The 27,078-nt window shown below is 37.7% G+C and overlaps 1 protein-coding gene and 1 pseudogene across 1 annotated transcript; both read right to left on the bottom strand.

Moving 5' to 3' along the window:
• Positions 1–10,995: 10,995 nt before the first annotated feature.
• Positions 10,996–12,369, bottom strand: LOC149221585 (cullin-1 pseudogene; annotated as a pseudogene).
• A 5,557-nt stretch (positions 12,370–17,926) lies between these two features.
• On the bottom strand, positions 17,927–18,607 carry LOC149221584 (cullin-1-like). The gene has a single exon (XM_089387421.1). The coding sequence runs from the start codon at positions 18,605–18,607 to the stop codon at positions 17,927–17,929; it is 681 nt and encodes a 226-aa protein (XP_089243547.1).
• Positions 18,608–27,078: the final 8,471 nt, after the last annotated feature.

The following is a 27,078-nucleotide window of genomic DNA, read 5'->3' as shown; positions in this document are numbered from 1 at the left end:
GCCACTTTTCCTTTGTCTACCCAGCTTCAAAGAGAACCTGTGGGATCAAAGCAGCATAATACTATCAAAGAACAGAGATCTACAATTATAAACAATATAGGACTAGATATATATTGACCACACAAATGCATATATCATCAAACATACAAGAATGTGGAGGAAAACTTGAATAGCTTTATTAATATCAAGAATAGAAAAGAGGATTACAACCAATTTCTCTGACCCAGCATCATCCTCCCAGCATGAAATCCCTTCTTCACCTCATGAAAAGCTTAGATCACCCAATACTATGATATTCCACCAAGAAACCAACAACACTTCCTTACCAGATACAAAATTCCAGCCTCCGAATCTCTGGGATGAGGGACCCATATATAGATGATTGTAAGGGGGCGAGTAAGCTTCTGTATTTTGATTAGTGTCCTCTCTCTGATAGTTCTTGATTCCACTTGGAGAATGATGATCTCTTACTCATCCGTGGGCGAATTCAGAGAGGCAAGTGTCACAGGAAAAGTTTCTAGAAGATTCCATGACGATCCACCTTGCAAACAGTCTCTGCCATTTGTCTACTCTCGCCCATCGCACCCTACAGAAGGACTTTCCAGTGTGCATCGCACCCTTTACACTAGGCAGGTGAGATGCATCACACCCTCTGCACTGGGCAGTCTGTATGGTCCAACTTTGACCAATTCTAAGCAGTTTTCTGTGGAGAACTTTTGGGAGATGATGTAATCAGCTGACCTTGTTCTTTTAGGGTGTGAAGCAACACTTTTAGGGACTTAGGAGCCCTTGGTTTATGGACATTTATGATTGGGGTTGCAGTGCCCAAAAATGTCTATAACAGTTTCCCCCTAAAGCGTGAGGTCGTTAATCTTTTGATGTCGGGTGAAATGCTTTATCATGAGGATCCGAAGTTTTTTTGAGCTGGAAGGTGACCTGTAATAAGATACAATACAATACATTATCTTCGTAATATTTTTCATGATCTAGCTGAGGCGGGCACTCCCATGCTTAGCTTTATAAATTCATTTTCATGTACATAAGACAGACAACCGTCTGTGTGGCAGACTGATGATTCTGATAGAGTCATCATCCTTTGATTCAGATGATCATCTGTGCAGCGACAATGTACATTTAATGTCTTTATTTTCCTGAATATATCACAGCTCGAATGGATGAAACTAGATCTGGGGTCTTCAAACTCGTCCAATCTTCACTCGAGGTACAAGTCGATCCATGTGAAAGATGTTCTGGAGTCGAACATGGAAAGACTTCGCCTGATTACCAGCCAGTGATATAAGATGTTAACAGGCGCAAGAGGAATCACTGATAATGATGATGACCCTCAAGGTACTACAGTACCATTCGCGTGGTGTGAAAAAGGGACTTGGCATCGAACACCACGCAAAATCTTTCGGTTGAAGGCCATTGATGTAAACTTGTCGCCGGAAGTGAGAAACTTGCCATTGAGGCATGCAAGCTTCAAAGTACTAAAAGGGTTGTTCCTAAGTCGACTTCTTGGATAATGAGTTGATGTCGACAAGAAGTGACCCGTCATAGGAAGGCCTTAATGAATTCCACACCTACGACAAGGAACGGAGTAAATGATTTTTGGAGGTGAAAACGATCTAATGATACAGGGCTCAGGGTGGTGGTCATGAAAGAATGGAGCGTGAATGTATTGCAACAGATGAGACACAGGTGAATTCTCTGAGTGACTTATCTTGCAAATACTAGCGACACTGACATGGATTGGTAGCGTTAACCCAAAATATGGATGGTGTGATCGAGCAATGGTGATATGACTGGTGAATGGAATAACCCAACTCGACTCAGATGTGGGATGAAAGTGTCATGTTCAAGAGCGACTTGCTACCAATAAAGTTTCTTCAAGTTTTCTTCCCAATTTTTCCCCAGTCATTGCTGACCAATACCTCTTTATTTTTATCAAGCTTGAGGAGGATAACATATGCTTGTTCTATAATCTGCCCTTCGGGCAAACCTGTTGGTATGTTTTAACGAGCCTAGCGAGAGTGAAACTCATTCTTGTCTGTATGGACAAGTTTGTCGCTATTTGGTTTTAAGGAGTTTAACGACAAAGATAACTCGGTCCTTTTCAATTTTAGAGAGTCTAAAAGGGACGTAAAGGAAACTCCAATATTCCTTTTTCGTCATATAATTCCTTAAGTCCAAAAAAGTATAAAATAGTATGAAAGGGATGAATTTTTGGTAATTTTAACGAGCCGAACAAAACAAGCACTCACTATTTTTGTGTAATAATCCCTCAAGTCCAAAAAGATTAAAATCTAGAGGAGGGATAGCACTTCCAGTAGCTTTAACGAGTTGGAGAGGCCAATTGCTCAACAATCTTTTAATATTTTACGAGTCAGATGAAAAGAGCTTAAAGGAGACTTGTCTTTTGAGGAACGAGTGATAATTTCAGGTAGCAGCTGATTCCGAGTAAGGTTTGGAATTTTCCAATCACGGCAGTGTCACAATGATGGCTAACAAGATCAGTCTTCGTAGCTGTTCCTCAAAAGGGGTAAACAATCAAATGGAGGTGAATGATCGGCTAAGACAGAGTGAAGGTGATGGTAAGAACAAGTTGATGATAATGCATTCACAATGGTTATTTACCGGGGATTGGTTCACTTTTTAATGAGCTTAAACTTTGGGGGAAAGTTTGCTCATTCCTAAGGTTTAATTTTTAACGAGATTGAGCTTCGCATAAAAACTGCTCATGCCAGTCGATGGACTAGGCTTTTACGCATGATTGCACAGGTGGTGACTTGTTATCACCAGCATCATTAGACTAGGGTACCCCCTAGCATTTTGAGTTTTGGGTCATTTGACCGATTTTGTCTTGGTTACAAAACATTACGTATAAACCATAAACAGTTATATATATATATATATATATATATATATATATATATATATATATATATATATATATATATATATATATATATATATTATTTTCAGAGCTTTATTTTGGTTGAGTTACGTGATCTTGATGCAAATATTGATGAAATGCTTCTTTTATAAATGTTGCAAATGTATATCTAACACATAATTTGCCAATGAGTCTGTTAATGTGTTTAAGTTTCTAGAAATATGCTGATATTGAATAGAATGAAATTGCCTTTCCAAAATCTTGACCCTTAGGAACATGCGATAGATAGCTGGATTCCGTACAGAGTAGATACCAGTGAGTTGTAGGATGATGAGTTGTGAGTCTAGCCTGACGACGAGTCAGCATATGTCACGCGTAATGGCATCAGGGAGGAGCTCTATCAACACGTTGTATTCAGCAATATTGTTCGTTGACCGACCAATACATACCCCTCTGAAACTTACTAACTCGCCGCTTGGACTGAAGATGGCTCAAGCCGCAGAAGATAAGTTCTGCGAACTACGACTCGCTCTGTTGCCATATCCAACAAATGATTCCAATAGGTCAGACATCTACAACAACGTAAAAGCAGATCACTTAACCCAAAACAATTACCCTTAGTGAAAACAAAAATGTAACAAAAGCATAGGGGTTACTATCCTTAACTAGATTTCCCGATAACAAAATAGTGACTCCACTGAGACTACCAGCTCTGAGTGGACACTAGATTTTGTTATCGAGAAATCTAGTGTCCACTCCGAGCTACTAGTCCCACTAAGACTAGTAGCTATCTTAGAAACAAACAAACTAAAACTATTTTCGCTTTCCTTTATGAGAAGTAGATAAGAGGGGAACAAAGGATACCAACCTTAGTCTTGCGCTTGGTTCCTTGCTTGGTTCCTCTCTCTTTTGACAGATCCTTGCCACTTTTCCTTCATCTACCCAGCTTCAAAGAGCACCTGTGGGATCAAAGCAGCGTAATACTATCGAAGAACAGAGATCTACAATCATAAACAATATAGGACCAAATATATATTGACCACACAAATGCATATATCGTCAAACATACAAGAATGTGGAGGAAAACTTGAATAGCTTTATTAATATCAAGAATAGAGAAGAGGATTACAACCAATTGTTCTGACCCAGCATCATCCTCCCAACATGAAAGCCCTTCTTCACCTCATGAAAATCTTCCACCAAGAAACCAACAACACATTCCTTACGAGATACAAAATTCCAGCCTCCAGATCTCTAGGATGAGGGATCCATATATAGATGATTTCAGGGGGGTGAGTCAGCTTCTGGGATTTTGATTAGTGTCCTCTCTCTGATAGTTCTTGATTCCACTTGGAGATTGATGATCTCTTACTCATTCGTTGGTGAATTCAAGGAGGCAAGTGTCACAAGAGAAGTTTCTGGAAGATTCCATGACGATCCACCTTGCAAACTGTCTCTGCCATTTGTCTACTCTCACCCATCGCACCCTACAAAAGGGCTTTCTAGTATGCATTGCACCCTTTACACTAGGCAGGTGAGATGCATCGCACCCTCTGCAGTGGGCAGTCTGTATGGTCCAGCTTTGACCAGTTCTAAGCAATTTTCTATGGAGAACTTCTGGGAGATGATGTAATTAGCTGAACTTGTTCTTTTAGGGTGTGAAGCAACACTTTTAGGGACTTAGGAGCCCTTGGTTTATGGACATGTATGATTGGGGTTGTAGTGCTCAAAAATTTCTATAACACTTGTCTAGCTTCCTAGAGGCTTTTCCCTCAATTTGACCGTAAAACAGGCCACTACAGGAAAACCTACAGGATCTCCTAAAGACCTACAAGATTCCCTGTATTTCTACAAGATATAGCCGAGGGAAAAATGATGGGTGCTGAAGGTGATGGAAGGCTTAAGGAAGGTGGTTGGAGGATGGAATGAAGCAATAAAGTCCCTAATATCACTCAAAACTCAAAACCAAGGTTGGGAGATGGTTGGATTTTCTCAACATGCTTAGAGAAGTTTCCTTGTAAAATGATGAAATTGGTGAGGGTCTTAGTGAAATTAAGGAATGATCATGGATGGATAAAGCATATTTCAGTATTTTAAATTAATAAAATGAAGTTTTATTTATGTTGTATCTTTGTATTTATGGATATATCTATAATTTGTTGCGTTCTTGTTTAAATTCGGACTAAAATGGCACTTTGGCTTTCACTGTATAACTTGCTCAACTCCTTCTTCTTACCCAATTTATCTAGAAATATTTGTAACCAAATAGTTTATTCACTAGCTTCTCTAGCAGCAACATACTCTTTTGTAGGAGCGACATACTCTATTTTCTTTATTAATCTGGACAAAGGCTTCACAACCAAAAGTCTTTAAAAATGAGTAGTTTACCTTTTTACCTATCCATGCCTCCTCTAGAATACCTCCATCCAAGGAACTTGAAGGCCCTCTATTTATTAGATAAGCATCAGTATCTACAACATCTGCAAAAATTTTTCAAGACAATCCTGCATGAAATCTCATGCACCTTCCACACTCCATGATTGTCCTGTTCATCCTTTCTGACACACCATTTTCTTGTGGTGTTCCTAGAACTTTATTCTCTCTTCAAATTCCATGCTATGAACAATACTTATCAAATTCTTTGTTACAATATTCACCTCCATTGTCTGATATGAGACACTTCAACCTTTTTCCTGTCTCATTTTCAACCAAATCTTTGCATTTCTTGAAAGTATCAAATACATAAGATTTATTTTGAGTGAGTATACTTATTTAGAGGAGCAAGTGTTCTTGACTTCAATGTTCCACTATTGGGGCTAGGTCTCCAAAAATGGTTTATATATGAACGGAAATTTCACTTTTAATAAAATCATAATCAACACACTTTTATGCATATGTTGTGAATATAGTAGGACTATTCTTGTTGTATTTGAAATATATGTTATTTAACTTACACTTATGATTATTAAATATTTCATTTGAATTTGTATGAGTATTATTGAATGCATTTTGTTGTATTAATTCATCACTTTAACTTGTGGATTATTCTACATCTTAGTCTGTGATGTCATTATGCTTGTGTGTTCCTTTCAAGGCGCATACTATTAAAGGCTTCCAATGGGTGCACTTCCTTTTCCCTTCGTGCGTTAGAACCTTCATGCATCACACATAACTCTTTGCAGGGTCACACACTTTCTCTCACTCAAACATACCATACTTCACTTTGTGCATTTTTTCGTTCGAGGCATAACATTACCACCCATTACTGAGACTCCTACTCCAAACAGTGTGAGGTCTAGTTGGGACTTCATATCTAGTATATCCTTTGAATGTTGCGGTTCCAGCACCGTCAACATTTCTAGCACTAGAAGGAGGGTCAAATGACAAGCTGAGCCCTTCAATTTTGTTTTGAATTTCTACACGCATTGAATGACTTCTTCCACAACCATAACCCCAGCATTCTTTTCCAACAATGTGAGTCAACAAGCATTGACAGTATCATAGATGACTTGTCAACTCTCAAATTTGATGGCAAGGGTGAGACAACCTTGTTTGAGAATATTGCTCATTTTCTTAAATTATGCACAAAGCACAACATCCATTGTGAGGATGTTGGTTGTAGGTTGTTCATCCTCACGTTCGAAGGGCGTGTAAGGCAATGGTGTCACACATTGACTGATGCCTTCATACACTCTTTTGAACATCTTGTCAGAGTACTGTTTTTCACTTTTTATATGTATGATCGTAAACATTTGTGCTAGAAAATTTTAGAATTGTGAAAATCACCTAATGAATCACTACATCATTTTCACAATTTTATCATGCATATTTTCTTTGAATTCTAAAATATGAAGCTGATTGGAATTTCTTGTCAAGAAGATTTGAATATATTGTTCACATTTTAGAAAATCTACACGAGTTAGAATCTTTTGAACCACTCCCAACATACCTCGGTGTTAGAGCTGAACAAGAATATGTGATGAAGGATGATTCTCTTCCTTCTGCACCTCTCCTTCATCATCCTTGCATTTCCCACAATTCTATCAATTCTGTTGAATCTTGTGAAAATTTAGTTTCTGATGTTGTTACTACTTCTTATCATTCCCGGAACACATGGGATGCCAATTTTTCATCGAGATGTGGAGAGGAACAATATTCTATGCTAAATCTTCCTAATCTCTCATCTCATCTTTTTGAAAACTTAGAGGGTGAAATTCATTGTTTTCAATCTTCTCCTCATTGAGATTCATTAGATCATGAAGGTGCCTCTATTTGTAATCTTGAAAATTTCTGATCATGATTCATTCAATCACGACACAATCCTCACTGAGCTGAGAAACTCCGTAGTGCACTAAGCGGGAAAGTTCCCCAGTTCCCTAGAATTGTGCAATATTTCTCAACAACATGCATGAAAGGATTCCCTGGAAAAGAAAGAAAAATAAAGGGAAAAGAGCATCCATAGTAAGTAGCAAAACTTTATTAGTTTCTTGAAGGTGGCACATTGCTATTTTTAGAAGTTTCTACCAAGTGTCGCTTTTTCTTAATTTTAGGCATGCATGTCATAAACCCTCATTTGCTAAAATCCATTTAATTGACACCTCTAGAACTCATTTTCACATTCAATCTTGGAGCTCTATCATTCCTGAGGAGTTCAAGGAACCTTTGGTGGAGTTGTTGTCGCCTTTCCGAGTGAGTTTCTTTTTTTCACCTTTTCCCGCTTTTTTGTCGCTTTTTGTCATTTCGGTTGTGTGAGTGTTGTTTTACTTATTTCTCTTCATAGTTTCTGGTGTTTCAAATTATTTTAACTTGTACAAGTATTGTTTTAATTTTTCATTTTCCTTTCAGAAGTGTCACATCGATTTGCCTAGTTTTGCACTAGTAGTCGTTGTTATGGATTATAGACTAGCCTTACCACCCATAGTGAAAGAATATGATGATATCCATATTTCTTTTCTTAACAAGTATGTGCATGATTCCAGTCATGTTGTTTATTAGTTCGTGCTATAAGTGGAATATGGGGGAGAATTTCAGCAAAAACCACAATGAATTCTAGATCAGAGGCATATCGCACTTCAAAATTGATAAATTGAGTAGGTCAAGGTGCAGCGGAAGCAATTTGGACTAGATGAGGCCACTTGGGAAATGGCTGATGAAATGAGGGTATCATACCCATTTTTGTTTACTATATAAGTCAATGTAAAAATAGCTTTGTATATAAATATCAATATAAAATTTTGTTCAGGAATAGAACATCGAGAATGGTATTCCTCTAAGGGGGTAGCATATGTGACAACCCTTTTTCCTACCCCTCTTTTAAATGTCACCATGAATTGTAAATCATGTAGATATTATGGAAATGTAACACAACGACTAGGTTGGAGGAGTGGACACAAATTCAAAGGTATGAGGAGGAGTTTCTTGTAAATCCAAGCCATTGCATTTATTTTTTCAACAATCTCCCTGATGAATTTATGGCCTACTAGTAGGGAATGAAAAGCCTGTAGTAGAGGATGAAAGGTCCATACAATCCTTATCCCTTGGGGTCATGTTTTGGAAGTCAACATGCAAAGGGGACATATAGGAGGAGAAATGAAAAGGTGTGGTGGGGCGAAGGGGTGGTACAAATAGGATTTGTGGGAGAGATTATTCCAATGATGTGCATACTAGAATAACAAGAGAGTTTGTGGGAGAAAGATGATAGGGAGTAGCATTGGTGGAAGAGTGAGAGTATGCTGAGAATTGTGGGGTGAAGGGAAGGAAAGAGAAGAAAAGGTGGATACATTATGTATTCTGAAGGCTTGCGGGGTGGTATACATTAATGTTGTTCAATTAATCATGAATATTTTTTGACATAGGCCACTTTAGAGAATGTATTAGCACTAGAGGAATGTGATATTCATGTATATCGACAATGAGATGTTCATGTATATTTTCTCATGGTTATGAGGGGCTTGAGGCATATATGTTAATAATATTCTCTTGTACTGTAGTGATATTTAAATGGTTATGAAGGATTTTCTGATGTGTTCAGTTGACTGTCACTAATATATTATGAATATCATTGATATGTGTCACTTGATGATTATTGAGAGTCCCTAATTCGTATTGTGTGTGACATGTTACATCAGTGAATTTGATGGAGTCTATTTGAGGTCCATTAATAGACTAGTATGATTCTACGATACTTTAATTTACAAAGAAATGTTATCCATAACTTGGCTTATTTTAGAGTCTGCTAGTGGTTATGTTGATAGCTGCATTTCTTGTGTTATGGCTATGTATAATAAATGAAAGGTTAGTTCTATAATTATGAATTCATTCCTATGAATAATTAGTGTTTTGAGAAACACTTGGCTTCAAGTGAATCCTAGGAAAACTCTTTGAAATTATCAGAATGTATAATTTGGTGTATTATAGAGATGTAGACTTGTATCCGAGGTTGGATGAGAATTTAGCACCAATTTTTACCTAGGTCAGATACATTATAGGCTCCATGGATGTATTTAGAAGTCTGGGCATTTAAGAAATTAGTAATTTGCATTTACCTAGAGGTACTAGACTCAAATTGATCTAGATATGCCTTAGGAAAGTGTAGGCATGTTAAATTTGGGAGGAGTCCCGTTTTGGGAACCCAAAGGTGAGTAGATCAATGTGCATTTGGGTTAGATTTCAAATGAAATCCATGGAGGATTTACGAAGAGCTTGACGTGAGACCATATATTCTCTCAAGAAGCAAATGTATCTCAGAATCTATAACATCTAGGGGTCACAACCAAGATGCAAGATTGTGAAGTGAGGATGTGGCCCAGGCACGAATGTATTTTCATGTAGGAGGTATTATAGGGATTCAGGGGTCTAGGAAGTTGGTCCATGTCCAAATATCTTGCACCATCAAATATCACTTAAACTAAATATAAGAAAATCCATGATTTTCGTTGAGGGGGTAAGGCCTACCAGGACCCACTAACTAGACTGAGGTGGTACGTGCCACAAGGGATTAGTGAGGCTACGTGGACACCACCTGAGGATTCTAGAGGGACATGAATCATCTAACGTAGCATTTTATTAGTGTGCTACACAATAAGTAGAAATGGCCATTTGGGGTGGTCATGGGGAGGATTTTCTGATGATACATGGAACCATGAAAGGATGTCACCGGGTAAGGTGACATCATCATGACATCAATATGATGTCAACATGATGGGGAAAAAATGATGACATTGAGATTAAGAAATGTGGACGCCACATTAATGCTAAGGTGGGGTTGTGTATGACATATACATGATTTTGCTAAGGACCATGGTCACATAAATGAAAAATAATGGACCTACACCCTGATTTTCTATGGAGAAGGAAATGGGACCCATTATTAATATAGGTCTTCGATGTAAGTAGGTGGCCACATGGACTATGGTAGTTTTTGCTGTATACAAATTCCACCATTGGTAAAAACTATTTCCATATTCTTTGTTGATCCATTACATACATGTCCAACATTTATTCTAAGATTTTCTTCATACTTAAAATCTTATAGGGTAGGATTCTTCCACATAAGTTGAATATAAACCTATGTACACTTCAATGAACTAAGATAATATATCCATGTTGAATGTTATCTTCCACTATAAGTAGGAAATCTAGGATTTCAAAATAGAAACTTGAGAATATTATGTTTAATAGAAGTCCCTTGCTTAACTATAGTTTTGAGGTTATGACATTAAAATAGCATTTATTATAGAGAAAAATGTCCACAAAAAATATAATAATGATTGTGGGCTGAAATTGAAGTGTATATAACTTCTACAATAGTTCTAGAAATAGCTATTATAACAAAACATATAAAATACCACAATATCTCTAATGACACTATTCTTAGTACAATACACTACATAGAATAATAAATATGATACCACAAATTTTCCACAAAATTTATATTCTCAAATTATTATAACTTCCATGAAACTTCCCAAATACCTATTTACAACAATTTTGAATTTCCTTGTACAGATCCTCCAAAATAAAATATGAAAAATAAAATGGAACAAAAAACTTTCTCTCAACCCAAGAATGGACATTGATACCACTTCTCATAACCTTCTTCAAGGTATATATCTTAACAAATCCACCTCTTTTCTGTCTCGTTCCAAGAACTCCCTTTCAATCAAATCTTCAATCTGCCTTTTAATTTCCCTGAAATCTACCTTGAATAGCCGTTCAAGTTCCTGAGCACATTCAATCACAAGTATTTTGTATTGTAAAGCCCTTTCTGCCTTCATAATGCGTACTATTGATGCATCAATAAGAAAACGTCTGTCCTTGTGAATATCCTCCTCCGATAATTTTTTCTTCTCGCTCAGCAGTGGCATTGGAAGTTTTATCTTCCCTTTTTTATCTGTAAAATTAAAATTGATTTTGAAGTCATTTGATGCAGTTACTGTGGTTGTATCTGGAATCTTGAGAAGCATTTTATACTTGTCATAGGCCAGTGAATATAGAAGTGCATCAATTTCTTCCTTTGCCAAATTCAACTGGTTTTTGATGTTGGAATAACTCAACGTTTCAGCGGCATTGAACAACAATAATATCGCTGTTTGGCAAGTTGTTGCTATCAATTTTATTGATCTTCTAACATACATACCAATTATAGTACAGGATCCCAAGGAATATATCCATTTAAGCTTTTGATGTTGGGCTTCTGCAGAATAATAGTCTTTAAATACTTCAACACATCTAACCATCTCTGGAGGTAAATTAATCTGAGGGCACTTGTATGTTGGCCAAAATCTAGTTGTCAGCACTGTAGCTGTAAACTCTATTCCAAGATGTATATTTCTATTATTTTTAAGATATGTTTCGAATTTACTTTGTCTCTCCTGGGATCCTGTCCAATCCGTTAACATACCAGCAATCTGTGACGTTAATTGATCACCAAATTTCTGCTTCAGCTTTGACAATATGATCTGCACATAACCAATATTTGCACGTTTGCCGAGCAGAATTCTACGAGTTAGTTTTTCTCCGTAGGATTCAACAAACCGATCTTTATCCCAGATATACTCTACAAATTCCACCACATTTTCAATTATATCGTCTCTGCTCAACGTTTCATTGCTGCTATCCTCTTCAAGTACAGTATCACAAAGTGTAGCCAGCCATTCAGCACTGCTACTTCCTGCAATTCCTTTATTACAGAACACCTCAAATACTTGTTTCAAAACCCTGGAAAAAATATTATTCTCCTGAAAGACATCAACATCATATTTCGTATACTGGTCCCGTAATTCTATAACCTTCCTCACAAACGCAAACACTTCCCGCAACAATAAACTTTTATCCCTTCTGCCTGCATTCTGCTTTAGCACAGCATCTTCAGCTTGTTTAACAGGTGATGTTACTTCACTAATAACATGCTGCTTAAAAATATTTGCAATTGATTCCCATCCATTAGGTACACTATCAAATAGCCTCCCCATCATCAAAATATCTTTATATCTATGTTCCCTTAGCAAGGAAGGGCATCCTGAATGTTCATCCTCAAGAAGATATGTTCATGCTCCTATGCAAATATCTGGCAACTATTTCCTTCTCGAGTATGAAGATTCATCCACCCTTGACATATAGTCCGTATAGCTGGAATTTCCTAAATGTTAGTTTGACAATGAATTAGTAACTTTGGGTAAAATGTAACTAGACAGTTTTATACCGAAATATTAGTTATGTAACGACGGTCGATGATATAAAACTAACAAATGCCCATGAAATGTAATGAGCGGAGAATCATTGTTGAATAACAAATTCCAATCCAATTCAGTTTCTTGTCTTGGTTATTCTGTTGAGTTTCTTTGTTTTTCTTCATTATTTCTGTTATTCGTACAACAAGTGGTATCAGAGCTCCAAGGGCGGTGAGCCTGGGCGTGAAAGAAAGCGGCTGTGCATTGAAGGCGTGAGTCCAAGATTTTTTCTTTGCTGTGTGAAGACCAGCGAGGCGTGAAAGGCTGTCTGTATCAGCGATTGGTGTAAGGCGCGTGAGGCTGAGACCTGCAAGCTGTGCGTGAATCCAAAAACCTGAGCATGAGACTAAGACCTGCGTGAGGTTTTTTGAAGTTGTATCAGCGATTCTTTGATCCGTGAAGAGCTGCATGAGAGCCTTCGTTATCTGCTTGTTGACCTGCATAAAGTTGCAGAGGATTTGCGGAAGAGCTTGTGTGATTTCAAAAGGCACGGAGCCTGCATGAAAATTGCAGGGAAAGAATCCGTTGCCAAACCCTCTGTGTGAAGGAAGGAAGGGTGGTCTGCTTGCGTGCTGTGTGAACAGCCGAACTGCCTGCGTGAAACTTGCAGGGAAAGAATCCGTTGCCAAACCCTCTGCGTGAAGGAAGGAAGGGTAGTCTGCTTGCGTGTTGCGTGAAGTCTAGAACACCTGCGTGAAGGAAGGGTGGTCTGCAGTCGCTGCCAGAACCTCGTCGTGTTCGCTGCCAGTTGTTGCCAGCAGGATCTGCGTGCTGGATCTGGGTATTTATTTTTTTTTTAAATTTGTTTCAGAAATATTTTTGCATAAAGTGGTGAATGTGAGAAAGTGAGGAAAAAGAAAACAGTTTTTTTTTTAAAGGAAATGAGAAGGGTTTTCTTTGAATTGGAGAAAAAAAACAAATGTTTTCCCTGACAAATATTCAGCAATTTTTTTTTTGAAGTAGGGAGAGTTAAAACTTGGAAATCCTTTGTTGGCATTGGAATTTTTTTTTTTTTAGAAGAAGAGAATAGAAATATTTTTTTAAAACCCTAGACTGAAGATTGAAAGTCTTAGAAAATGGCCAAGATGTTGAATGCAAAATTCAAGGTGGAGAAATTCACCGGAAAGAGCAATTTTTCTCTTTGGAAACTGAAGGTTACGGATTTTCTTGTGCAACAAGGGTTGCACAAGGCATTGGATGGGGCAACTAAGAAACCTGCAACCATGACTACTTCAGACTGGGAGGACTTGGATGCCCGAGCTCTCAGTACCATCCGGTTATGCCTAGTGGATGAAGTTCTCTTCAATATTGTTGAAGAGACTACGGCATCAGGATTGTGGGAAAAACTTGAAAAACTCTATATGACAAAGTCATAAACCAACAGAATTTATTTGAAAAATAGTTATACAGTCTTCGAATGAAAGAAGGTTCAAACGTTGCAAAACATTTGAATGTTTTTAATACACTAATATGTCAATTAACATATATGGAAGTCAAAATACATGAAGAAGATAAAGCCATAACCTTGTTGTGTTCTCTGCCTAAATCATGGGATCACTTCGTAACTTCAATCAGCTTCAGCTCTGTTGATTCTTTGAAGTTTGAATCAGTCATGGGAGCTCTCTTGTCTTAAGAAGTACGAAGGAAATCCAGCACTGAAACAGCTCTAGCAGAAGCCATGGTCGCTAGAGGATGCTCAAAGGAAAGAGGAGAAAAATCAAGGGGGTCTTCCAAATCGAAATCGAAGGGAAAGAAGTGTAAGGAAAAATGTTGGAACTGCGGTAAAATTGGACACTTGAAGAAGGACTGTTGGAAACGAAAGGAATCCGAAAACCCGAAGAACGAAGCGAATCAGGTCGATTCAGGTATGATAGATGAAGTTTTATCTCCTGAAGAATTATGTATGATAGATGAAACTTCACCTGAATGTAATGTCTCTCAGGGTTTAGATAGCTGGCTGTTAGACTCTGGTGCTTTGCATCACATGTGCCCACATAGAAATTGGTTTACTTCATATAAAAATGTAAACGGTAGTTCTGTGTTTATGGGTAACAATGTGTCATGTCAGACTGTTGGGATGGGAGATATCAGGATTAAGATGTATGATAAGATAGTTAGGACATTAAATAGTGTTAGACATGTACCTGATTTGAAGAAAAATTTGATTTCTTTGGGAGTGTTGGATTCAGATGGTTATAAGTTTATAGGTCAGGATGGGGTCTTGAAAGTCTTTAAAAGAGCCCTTATGGTTATGAAGGTAGAAAAGGTCGGAAATCTTTACAGGTTAAAAGGAATTACTCAGGTCAGTGAAGCAGCAGTTGCGTCAGAAAAGGAAGAAGTAGGTACTCGTATGTGGCATCAATGAGTGGGTCATATGAGCGAGAAAGGTCTTCATATACTGATGAAACGTAAATCTCTTCCCGGTCTGAAATCCTTGAAGTTAGATTTCTGTAAACATTGTGTGTATGCAAAATAGTGTAAACAGAGATTTAAAGTTGGAAATCATAATAGTAAAGATGTTTTAGACTATATTCATTCTGATCTGTGGGGGCCATCCCCTATTGTGTCATATGGAGGTGCATTGTATTTTTTAACGTTCATTGATGATTACTCCCGTAAAGTTTGGGTCTATATGCTAAAAAGGAAAGCTGATGTATTAAATGTATTTAAACAATTTAAAGTAATGGTAGAGAGAAGAATAGGCAAATCTATTAAATGTCTAAGAACTGACAATGGTGGTGAGTTCACTTCAGTTGAATTTGAACAATACTGTAGGGATGAGGGAATTGTTAGACACAAAACTGTTGTTTATACTCGTCAACAAAATGGTGATGCTGAGCGTATGAATCGGACTCTTATGGAAAGAGCCAGAAGCATGATCAACAATGCTAACTTGCAAAAGGATTTGTGGGTAGAAGCAGTATCTACTGCTTGTTATTTAGTTAACAGATCACCTTCAGTAGCAATTGATTGTAAAATTCCTGAAGAAGTTTGGACAGGTCAGTCTTGTGACTATTCACATTTGAGGATATTTGGCTATGATGCTTATTCTCTTATTCCGAAAAATCAGCGTTCAAAATTAGATCCAAAGTCGAAATGTTATGTCTTTGTTGGGTATGACTATGCAGTGAAAGGATATAGGTTGTGGGATTTTACATTGCGGAAGATAGTCATTAGTAGAGATGTAACATTTGATGAATCCTCTCTGTTAAAATCAAATGTTGAAAGAATTGAACAGGAACAGGTATCGTTGAATCAACAAGTTCAGTTGGAGGCTAGACCTTTCCGTAACAGTCGAAAGGAAGGAGAGACTTCTGGAGAAAAAGGTGTTAGACACAAAGGAAGCCGTTGAAGCTTCTGAACCAGTGCAAGTTTCTGAACCAGTTCAGCAACTAGTCACTCTAAGAAGGTCTACAAGGGAAAGGAAAACTCCCAAAAGGTATGAAGATTCTGCTTCATCTTTTGCTTTGATTACTGAAGATGGGGAACCCTCTTGTTATCAGGAAGCAGTAGATGATACAGATAGCGAGAAATGGAAAATAGCTATGGAAGAAGAAATGGACTCCTTAGCCAAGAACAATACCTGGGATCTTGTAGAGGTTCCTAAAGGGAGAAGTTTTGTTGGATGTAAATGGGTCTTCAAGCTAAAACGGAAAGTTGATGGAATTATCGAAAGGTATAAGGAGCGACTGGTAGCAAAAGGGTATTCTCAGGTTGAAGGTATAGACTTTCATGAGATTTTTTCTCCAGTTGTAAAACTTGTTTCTATACATACTGTGTTGGCGCTAACTGCATTGCTTAATCTTGAGTTAGAACAGTTAGATGTTAAAACAACTTTTCTACATGGTGATTTGAACGAAGAGATACATATGGAACAACCAGAAGGTTTTGTACGAGGTCACAGTAGAAGATTAGTTTGCAAGCTCAGGAAATCATTGTATGGTCTGAGGCAGTCTCCCAGACAATGGTACAAGAAGTTTGATTCCTTCATGGTGAGCCAAAAATTTATAAGAAGTGAATATGATCATTGTCTGTACTTCAAATGTTTCAATGGCATATTCATTATCTTATCTTTGTATGTTGATGATATGCTTATTGCAAGAAAAAGCATGGAAGAGATCAAGAGGTTAAAGCCTCAACTCTCTAGGACATTTGATATGAAGGATCTTGGAGCAACAAAACATATCTTGGGCATGGAGATACACAGAGACAGGAAAAATGGTAAGCTTTCGTTACCACAGCAGAAGTATGTGGAGAAGGTACTTGAAAATTTCTCTATGAATAATGTGAAACCTGTTAATGTTCCACTAGCTTCCCATTTTAAGCTTTCTTCGGTTTTGAGTCCTAAAGCTGATGAAGAAAAGCAGTATATGTCTCATGTACCATATGCAAACGTTGTAGGCAACTTAATGTATACGATGGTATCTACAAGACCTAACATTTCACATGCAGTTGGAGTTGTCCGCAGGTTCATGGCAAATCTAGGTAAATAACATTGGCAAGCAGTGAAATGGGTGCTTCGATATCTAAGAGGCACAAGTGACCATTGCATCGTCTTTAATGGTAGTGAAGGATCAGTCTGTGGATATGTAGCAGGTGATTTGGACAAAAGAAGATCTACTACAGGTTATGCCTTTACTCTTACAAGTGGAGCAATTAGTTGGATGTCAAGGCTTCAAGAAACAGTTGCGTTGTCCACTACCGAAGCTAAATATATAGCTGCTTCAGATGCGAGTAAAGAAGCAATCTGGTTAAAGGGTCTGCTCAATGAGATTGGAAGGACGCAAGAGAAAGTGAATGTACTTTGTGACAGTCAAAGCGCTATTCACTTGGCTACAAATCCTCGTTATCACAGCAGAACCAAGCACATTGATGTAAGGTATCATTTTCTGAGACGTGATCGATGGCGGAAAAGTAGCTCTTCAAAAGGTCCATACGCGAGAGAATTGTGCAGACATGTTCACAAAACCAGTTACAATAGAGAAGTTTCGGTGGTGTTTAGCTTTTCTTAGCTTGCAGAAAAGATGATGAATGGGCATGGGCAAGAGATTAGGAAAATTGTTGTCAAGGTGGAGTTTGTTAGTTTGACAACGAATTAGTAACTTTGGGTAAAATGTAACTAGACAGTTTTATACCAAATATTAGCTATGTAACGACGGTCGATGATATAAAACTAACAAATTCCCATGAAATGTAATGAGCGGAGAATCATTGTTGAATAACAAATTCCAATCCAATTCAGTTTCTTGTCTTGGTGGTTATTCTATTGAGTTTCTTTGTTTTTTCTTCATTATTTCCCTTATTCGTACAACACTAAAATCCATGAAGAAGCCTTCCGAGAGTAGAAATCTGCAGTATGTTCCAACATGGCCACTTCAAAATCATTTGTATAGAAATCCATGTCAACCTCCAGAAAAATGGCGACAACATCTTTCAAAAGGGTCTCATCTCTTGGCTCTCCTTCGCGCTCTTCATCAATAAGAACAATCGCCGCATTCTTCACATTAATTCGGATTTCCCGAAAAACAAGGTCTCGGAAGTACTCGATTCCAACTTCTCTGACTGAAAGAACGGAGGGATACCGGACATCCAAATGTTGGAAGAAAGCGAACATGGAACGGAGCATGGCCTTGAAAATTTTCCAGCGTTTGATAAGTTCTCTCGGCAACAATTGGTCATCAGTCTGTTCCCTCAAAGCCGGTGAAACCGTTAAGGTTATGTACTCTTTAATGGAATCCCTGTATCTATTATAGAGTTCCGGTTTCTCGCGAATATAGTAGACGACAGTGTAAATAGCCATTTTGTCGTCCACAGGCACCTCAAAGTTGACATCTTCTTCCAACCGGCTACTCAGCTGTAGGATAGCTTTGTAAATAAAAGCCCAACCTTCTTCCAGATCAAACCTCTTGTCTTTCACGGCCCTGTTGACAATAGCCCATCCTTCCTGCACGTTTATGATACTTCCACTGCTCCTCGTCATTTCGAAACCAAAGCTAACTGTTTTCTTAGGGAGAGAATACTTGGTTATCAGAAGGTATGATAGCAGAGTACGCGCTCCACTCTAGAGAAGGTTGAGAATCTGTTTGTGGTAAACGAGTGATTGCAACTTTGTATTTATAATATCGTTAAGGCTGGGTTATGTGGGCCCGGCATGTGAATGTCCCGTCGGCAGGTTCCGTCGCGTGTTCATGATATTTATTTTAATTTCATTTGATTATGCCCATAAAAATAAAATTTAAAATTAGAATAATAATAATAGAGAAGTAAACTATATGGTGCTATTTTTAAATTATATATATATATATATATATATATATATATATATAATAGATTTTTAAAGTAATTTTTCATATTATCTTATATTATGATGAGAATATGCGCTTGTTCTATTTTCTATTTTTAATATATTATATTTTTGTGTAAATTAGAGTCTCCACAAATTAGTAGGGCCTTTTTCTCCAATATACCATGATTTTTATGTTTATATAAATGGGAGTATATATAAGGGAAAGTCACACCTTATTAGAGGGCATCTACAATGGTGCTCATAAATAGTGGGGATTGACAAGGAATTATGTGTTTGTTCTAGCTATAATATGGCATGATGTTTATTGTCAATAAAATGGGTGAATCCATAATGGAGTGAGATTTTCTCTTACTAACATAATGGTTGAATCCACAAGGAAGTGGTGCTTCCCACTAACATATTGGGCATCATTTGACGAAAATGAAGGCACCCACAAGGATATGGCCTCTCCTTGTAACATAATGGTTGATTGGATACATGACGAGTATGTGGTATGTTTGTATTTTCAAAGATACACTTTGCAAGTTTTTTATGAGATGTTATTGGGATAAAATTACATAATTAAGCAAAAAATCATAATGCATTGCCAAAAGCTCACTATTAAGCATGGAACTTGAAAGGAAGCACAAGATGAAAACATCTTTATACAAGTGAATGGAAGGAAAAAAAAATTTCCTTAGAGTTTGCTATATATTGTTGTGTCTTGAGCATCAACATTGGTGTAATTAGATTCTAGGTAAGAGCTAGAATTGCTTCCTTACCATGATACAATGGTAGGTCCTACTTGCTCAACAAGAAGATATTGGGGCTAAGGACAAGGGGTCTAGATCCTAAAACTAGGAGTATTGTGACATATATCAAGGTATATAATCTATTCCTATAAATATATTTTATTTAATATAGATCTACACTTTAACACTCCCCCCCCACCCTCCACCATTTGGAAAAAAGAACTCTATGTTCATGGATTTATTATGCATTTTAATTATCATTTTGCCAATCTAAATAGGCTTCAAATTGCACATTAGAGATCAATTTGATCTTAAATTGATCCAAGACAATTAATAAGGTATTATAGACTCCTGTGCATGGATGTGTCGATGTTATTTTATGCAATGGATCGATAAGATTGCGAAATACACAAGCACTGAAGCAGTTAAAGAAAACATAACAGGAAAACATATAAACACAACAAGTTTAATAAGGAGTTCACCTAACACTCCGGGGCTACATCTCTTGGTCCATCCTTTAGTGGTGGCCTCCCTATTATGTTTTCACAGAAGAGTTTTTACAACAATGAGCTTAATTTGAGTCTCACACAACAGATACAAATCAGTAGGACTGTACTTAGATCCCCCAAGTCTCTAGAGTACACAAACTCTCCTTACTGAAACTCGACCTCTATTGGTCACAGTAGTATGAGCTCAATCTGATACTCATACATGACAGGCATATACAGAGGAGTTGAACCTCTAAAGCCTTCTCTGGAGCACACAGACTCTCTGACTCTCTCTGTCTCTATCTTGACTCTGGCTTGATGTTGCCTTTGTTTCTATAGGTTAGCTCAGCTTCTTCTCTCTACTCTTAGCTTTCTTAACTTGGCTGCTTCTCTCTCTGTCAGTTCGTGGCTTTAAATCCAATCTGCTTTCTAACTATTTGTTTCTGCTTCTCGGCTTGCGTGTTCCCCTGCCTCTGTCCGTTTGAATCCCCTTGTTCTGCGTTGAACTTCAAATCTTATACAACTCTGCCTGTTGACCCCTTCAAATCCGGTCATCCATCGGAACACGTCTTCGTAGTTTATTTGGAGCCTCGAAACCCTAAGGTCATCGTCCATATCAGGCAAATAAGTAACATGACGTTTACCCATTCGATGCTAACAGTTTTCTCTTTCTTCCACCGAACGTGTGGCACCCATTGTGTTGCATTGGGCATGACTCGATTGAAACTGCTTATCGCTCGAAGCCCTTCTAATATTCTGTTGGTTTCTGTGGGACCCTGCTTCTGATAGAATCAGAATGATATCTGTTATATTTTATGATTTTTTGGGTCTAGTGGCTTACCACCCTTGCTTATTTGAGGGGTTTGCCCTGCGATACGCGGTTAGCAACTTGTCACTAATCGCATATCAGAAACTACCCCCATTCCTTGAAATGGCCTTTGGTTTTGCTAATTCGTGACAATGCGCATTACCATGGGCCGACGGCCTGCATGCTTGACCAAGGGTCCTTGTTGCTCCACGCTGATCACAAATTGCAATTGTTATGAGGATATCTCCGATAACATTAATATTTATAAGACTTTGAAACTTTGGCATGATTTTTAAAGAGTTCATGAAAACTTAGAGAGTGTTCTAGGATCCAATTTGGATCATGGCCTTTCCACTGAAAAAAAGCTTTTGGATCACCAAAATTTGGTTTTTAAGCATTAATCAAGTGAGGATATAGATTCCTCGCTTGCCCAATTTCTATCCATCTTGCACTGCTTGGTTTTTGAACCTTTGAGTCCAATCGTGAGGTACTCAACATCCCCTCTAGGCGTAGTTCTCACCTTCCTGTCTAGAACTGTATCTCCCTATAATGAATTGAGATATTTAGGCAACAGATCATCAATAGAAGGCAATTGACTCTACTCTTCGGGATCTTCAATTAATGAAGGTTCAAATAGTCTCAAGCTTTCTACATCAACTATTTAATAGATGTGCATGTAAGCTGACAAATCAAGGTGAAAAGCATTCTCACCGATTTTCTCAATTATCTTGAAAGGTCCATACCTTATAGGCTTCAGCTTCTTACCTTCACCTTGCATTCTGTCTTTGCTGATATACCGCCAAACTTGATCACCGACTTGGAAACTATGCTCGCCCGATGCTTATCATGCCTTGCCTTGTACTTGGCTTGGCCCTATTCCAGTTGTTTCTATATTGCCTGGTGAATCTCTTGGATTTGTTCAATGAACTTGGTTGCCTTGTCCACATCACTGTGTCCATCAACTGCTATGTCTTTACCAAAGACAAAATCCAAGGGAGACCTTGGTATGAAACCAAAATAGGTCTCAAAAGGAGATCTCTGTGTAGAAGAATGTTTAGCCCAGTTGTAAGCATGCTACACATAACACAATTGTTCATCCCAAACCTTAGGGTGCTTACTATAATAGCCTCTGAGCAATTTGATCATTGTCCTGTTAACCACTTATGTTTGGCCATATGTTTGTGGATGAAAGGCCATGCTCTTCTTCAGTTTGGTGTCCATCAATTCCCACAAACTTGATCAAAACTTCCCAACAAATCGGGAATCTCGATCAAATACAATGGAAGTGTATAATCCAAAATGAACCCATACATGCTGAAAGAATAATTTTTTTGATTGTTCAGATGTAATCTGTTTGTTACAAGGTATTAAAATACACATTTTGCTGAACCTATCCACAATAACATATAAATAGTCATGACCTTTTTTAGATTTAGGCAGTCCCCCAACAAAGTCCATGGAAATACTTTCCCAAGGATGAGAAGGAACTGGTAGTGGAGTGTACAGGCCTAGTTTTCTATTGCTAGGCATGCTTTTAGCACATATGGTACACCCCCTTATACATCTAGAAACTGTCTCATTCATTTTGGGCCAATAAAAAATTCTTTGCAGTTGTGCAACTCTTTTACTTACACCAAAGTGACCTGATATTAGAGAAGTGTGTGCATCTCGAATCATCTTTAATCTTTCGGTTTGAGGAATGCATAACTTTCCTAAATGATATAAGAGTTGGTCCTTAACATGATAATCCAATTCTTCTACTTGTTTGCCACGACTTAAAGTTGCATATACATCTTTAAAATCTATATTTTGAGCATATTGTTCAATGTAGCTCTCATGCAATACTAAATTATGCTTAAGTATATTAGATGCATTTATGATTGGTCTGGACAACATATCTGCAACTTTATTGTGTATGCCCTTTTTATATTTGATGACAAGATGAAACTGTTGTAGAAAACCCATCCACCTATAGTGTCTTGATTGCTGCAACCTAGTTTGTGAGTGTAAATATTGGAGTGGTTGATGATCAATATGTATAAATATCTCTTTGCCCATTAGATAATGTTTCCACTTTTTCACACTCTGTACTAATGCATACAATTCTTTATCATATGTGGGATAATTAACTACTGCAGAATTAAATGTCTCAAAATGATAACATATGGGTTTATCGTGTTGCATCAACACTGTTCTCATGGCATAGTCACTGGCATTCATTTCAATCTCAAAGGGTCTTTGAAGATCAGACAGTGTTAGTACTGGTGTTGTACTAATCTTTTCTTTTAAGGTGTCGAATGATTTTTGTTGTTTGCCTCCCCACTTAAACACCTTGTTCAATCCTTTTAGAGCATGTAAGGGAGCTGCAATCAAGGAAAAGTTAGAAATAAACTTTCTCCAATATTGTGATGCTCCTAGGAAGCTTCTATCTTCTGTAGCATATTTGGGTTTAGGCCGGTTTATAATGACTGCAACTTTAGAGGGATCTATCTTCAATTCACCATGCCCTACAATATGACCCAAATTATTCAATTATGTTTTGCCAAATTCACATTTTGATAGCTTAACATAAAGATTTTATATTTTCAAAACATCTAGAGTCTGCTTTACATGCTTCAAATGTTCTTCCCATGTTTTACTAAATATAAGAATGTCATCTAAATATAGAATGACAAAATCATCAACAAAAGGCCCGACTACATCATTCATTACTCTCATGAAAGTAGCATGAGCATTAGTTAAGCCAAAAGACATAACCAACCACTCATACAATCCCTGCTTTGTGTTGAAAGCAGTCTTCCATGCATCTTGCTCTACAACTCTGACCTGATGGTAGCCACTATGCAAGTCCAACTTGGAAAAGTAAACCACTTCTTTCAAATGATCTAATAGATCATCTATGCGAGGAAGGGGATAATGATTTTTTATCGTTATCTTATTCAGTGCTCGGTAATCAATGTACATTCTCCATGAGCCATCTTTCTTTCTCACCAAAACAATTGGAGACCCACGAGGTGATGTGCTAGGTCTTATGAACCCTTTCTCGAGCAGCTCCTGTACTTACTTCTTGATTTCTGCATTCTCTAAAGTAGACAACCTGTACATTATGATGTTAGGCAATGGAGCATCTTGCTGCAAATTAATATCATGTACTATTTCCTTTTTGGGTGGCAGACCTTTAGGTTCCTGAAGTAGTATATAATATTCTGAAACAACTTTTTCTAAATCAGCTTGCTATTTGGCATTACAACCTTCAAATACATTAGTTTTATCAGGTTTATTTTCCTTTACAACCATCAATGAAAATTGTTTGCATAAATTTACAATTCTTTTCATCTGCCCTGAGTTTATGAGAGTATAATTATTCTTGAGTTTATGAGCTCTTACAATATATTCAATTCCATCATTAACGAGTTGATACTCGTTTTTAGCTCTACAGAAAATGGCTTTTCTATCATAGAAGTAAGGACTTCCTAAAACAATTCCACATATATCCAAGGGAACATTATCTAACTCAACCTCATCTACAAATGATGACCCAAAAGAAAACCTAAGTTTACATTGTCTAGTCATTTGTAGCTTTGTTTTATCACATAACCAGCCTAATGGATATGGCTTTTTGTGAGGTGTGGTTAGTAATCCCAGTTTCTTTACAATTGCTTCAGAAATTAAGTTTACTTGTGAGCCACTATCAAACAAAGTATCAATCTTTTGATGCTTGGAAATAACCCGAATATGAAAAAGCTCATGTCTTTTCCTCTCATTTTCTTCATTATCAGTAGATTATGCAAAATTACTTGTAGATGCTTCAGATTTTTTACCTTTTATACCTGTGGCTGCGATTGTTGTTTCATCCCCTGAGTCTGACCCCAAATCCTTCTAAATAGTTGCAATAGTCTTCCTCTTCTTGCCATCGTACTTCTTGGGTTTTAGCTCTGAATCAGAATCCAGCAGTGTTCATCATCATGCCCACCCTTCATGCAATGAGTGCATGAAGGTTTGGTCTTTTGTACAACATTTGTCTTCCTCTCTTTCCATTTCTACTTTCTCCTTTCCTTGCTCTTGCTTGCAATGGGTTTTGATGATCCCCCAACTTCTAGGTTCACATTCTTGCCTCTAGCCTCTAGATTTGTAGCCTAAACAAATACCTTATCTATGCTAGTGGGATTAAACATGAGAATGGTATGTGTCAAATAACTATGTAGACCACCTATATACTTCAGCAAAGTTTCAGGTAAGTCTAAAGAAATTCCTAGAATCAAAGCTCTTTTTATAAATTACTTGGTGTAGCTTTGTACACTTTTCCCTTTCAATTCGCAAAGAGTTTGCCAACTCATCATAGCTTGCTGCATATAAGCTAGTGGATAGAATTTTTTTTTAATTGCAGAAACAAATTCATTCCAGGTAGAAAGAATTTTACCATACTTCTTCAAATCAGCTTTTTCCTTGCCTTACTACCATACCAGGGCAGTGCCTCCAAGGCGTAGGCTAGCCAGCTGAATCTTTCTCCTTTCTGAATCGATGTTCTGCACTCTGCAATATACATCAATCTGGCTAATCCAGTTATCTAGATTTTCTGCATTCAATTCTCCGTCACAAACTGGAAAATCAAACTTCACATCTAATTTAATCAAAGAAGGTTTCTTGTTTTTGTTTCCAAGATTTCTTTATGTGAAGAAGATGAGGATGAAGGTGATTACGGGAGAGATGGTGGAGAGGGCTTCTCTTCATTTCCATTGCCTTTTGGGTGGGCAACTAGAAGAGGTTCTACTCCTTTATCTTGTTTGGAGGTTGATGACTCTCCACCTCTACCTCTCTTAAATTCTCTATACATTTCTTCTACCATGGCTCTCATGGTCATGAAACTGTCCATGAACTAGGAGTCTGATTCCAAGGGACTTTCTTCTGACATTTTCCTCTTAGGATAGACTCTTCCAATTTCTGGGTTAGCTTCAACCAACTCTCCTTCTCCTAATTTGAGCTTTGATCTAGTTATCATTCAACAAAAAATAATCCAGCACAAGCTTGTCTAACCTTAGCAACCTAGAGCTCTGATACCACTTGATGTAAAATTGATCCAAGACAATTAATAAGGTATTACAGACTCCTGTGCATAGATGTGCCTATGTTATTTTATGTAACAGATCGATAAGATTTCGAAATACACAGGCACTGAAGCAGTTAAAGAAAACATGACAGCAAAACATATAAACACAACAAGTTTAATAAGGAGTTCACCCAACACTTCGGGGTTACGTCTCCTAAACCATGTTTTAGTGGTGGCCTCTCTATTATGTTTTCAAAGTAGATTTTTTACAACAGTGAACTTAATTTGAGTCTCACATAATAGATACAGATCAGTAGGAATGTACTTGGATCCCCCAAGTCTCTGTAGTACACAGACTCTCCTTACTGAAACTCGACCTCTATTGGTCACAGTAGTATGAGCCCAATCTGAGACTCATACATGACAGGAATATACAGAGGATTTCACTTGAACCTCTCAAGCCTTCTCTAGAGAACACAAATTCTCTGACTCTCTCTGTCTCTGTATTGACTCTGGCTTGATGCTGCCTTTATTTCTGTAGGTCATCTTGGCTTCTTCTCTCTGCTCTTAGCTTTCTTAACTTGCCTTCTTCTCTCTTTTTCAGTTCATGGCTTTAAAGCTAATCTGCTTTCTGACTATTCATTTCTTCTTCCCGGCTTTCCAGTTCCCCTGCCTCTGTCCATTTGAATCCCTCTGTTCTGCATAATCATCACTGTCTAACGCCTCATAGGGAGGTGGCCACCTATTTCATAACGAACTGAGTGTCAGTTCTCTTAGACGTTTTTGAAGCAACCGTTTATTCTATTAACTCCAAGAATGCTTGCGAAACATGACCTTTTTCCAACACATCACCCGCATCGGACTTCAAATCCTATACAACTCTGCCTGTTGACCTCGTCAAATCTAGTAATACATCAGAACGTGTCTCTGTCATTGATCTAGAGCCTCCAAATCCTACAATCATCATCCATATCGGGTAGATAAGTAACATGATGTTTACCTGTCCGATGTGAGCGGTTTTCTCTCTCTTCCGCCAGACGCATGGCACCCATTGTGTGGCATCGAGCAAG

The sequence above is a fragment of the Pinus tabuliformis genome, chromosome Q, assembly GCF_031772625.1.
Source record: "Pinus tabuliformis cultivar Carrire ecotype Pingquan chromosome Q, CPIR1, whole genome shotgun sequence".
NCBI lineage: Eukaryota > Viridiplantae > Streptophyta > Pinopsida > Pinales > Pinaceae > Pinus > Pinus tabuliformis.
The sequence above is the reverse complement of the archived record's forward strand: the minus strand, read 5'-3'. Positions and strand labels throughout refer to the sequence as shown.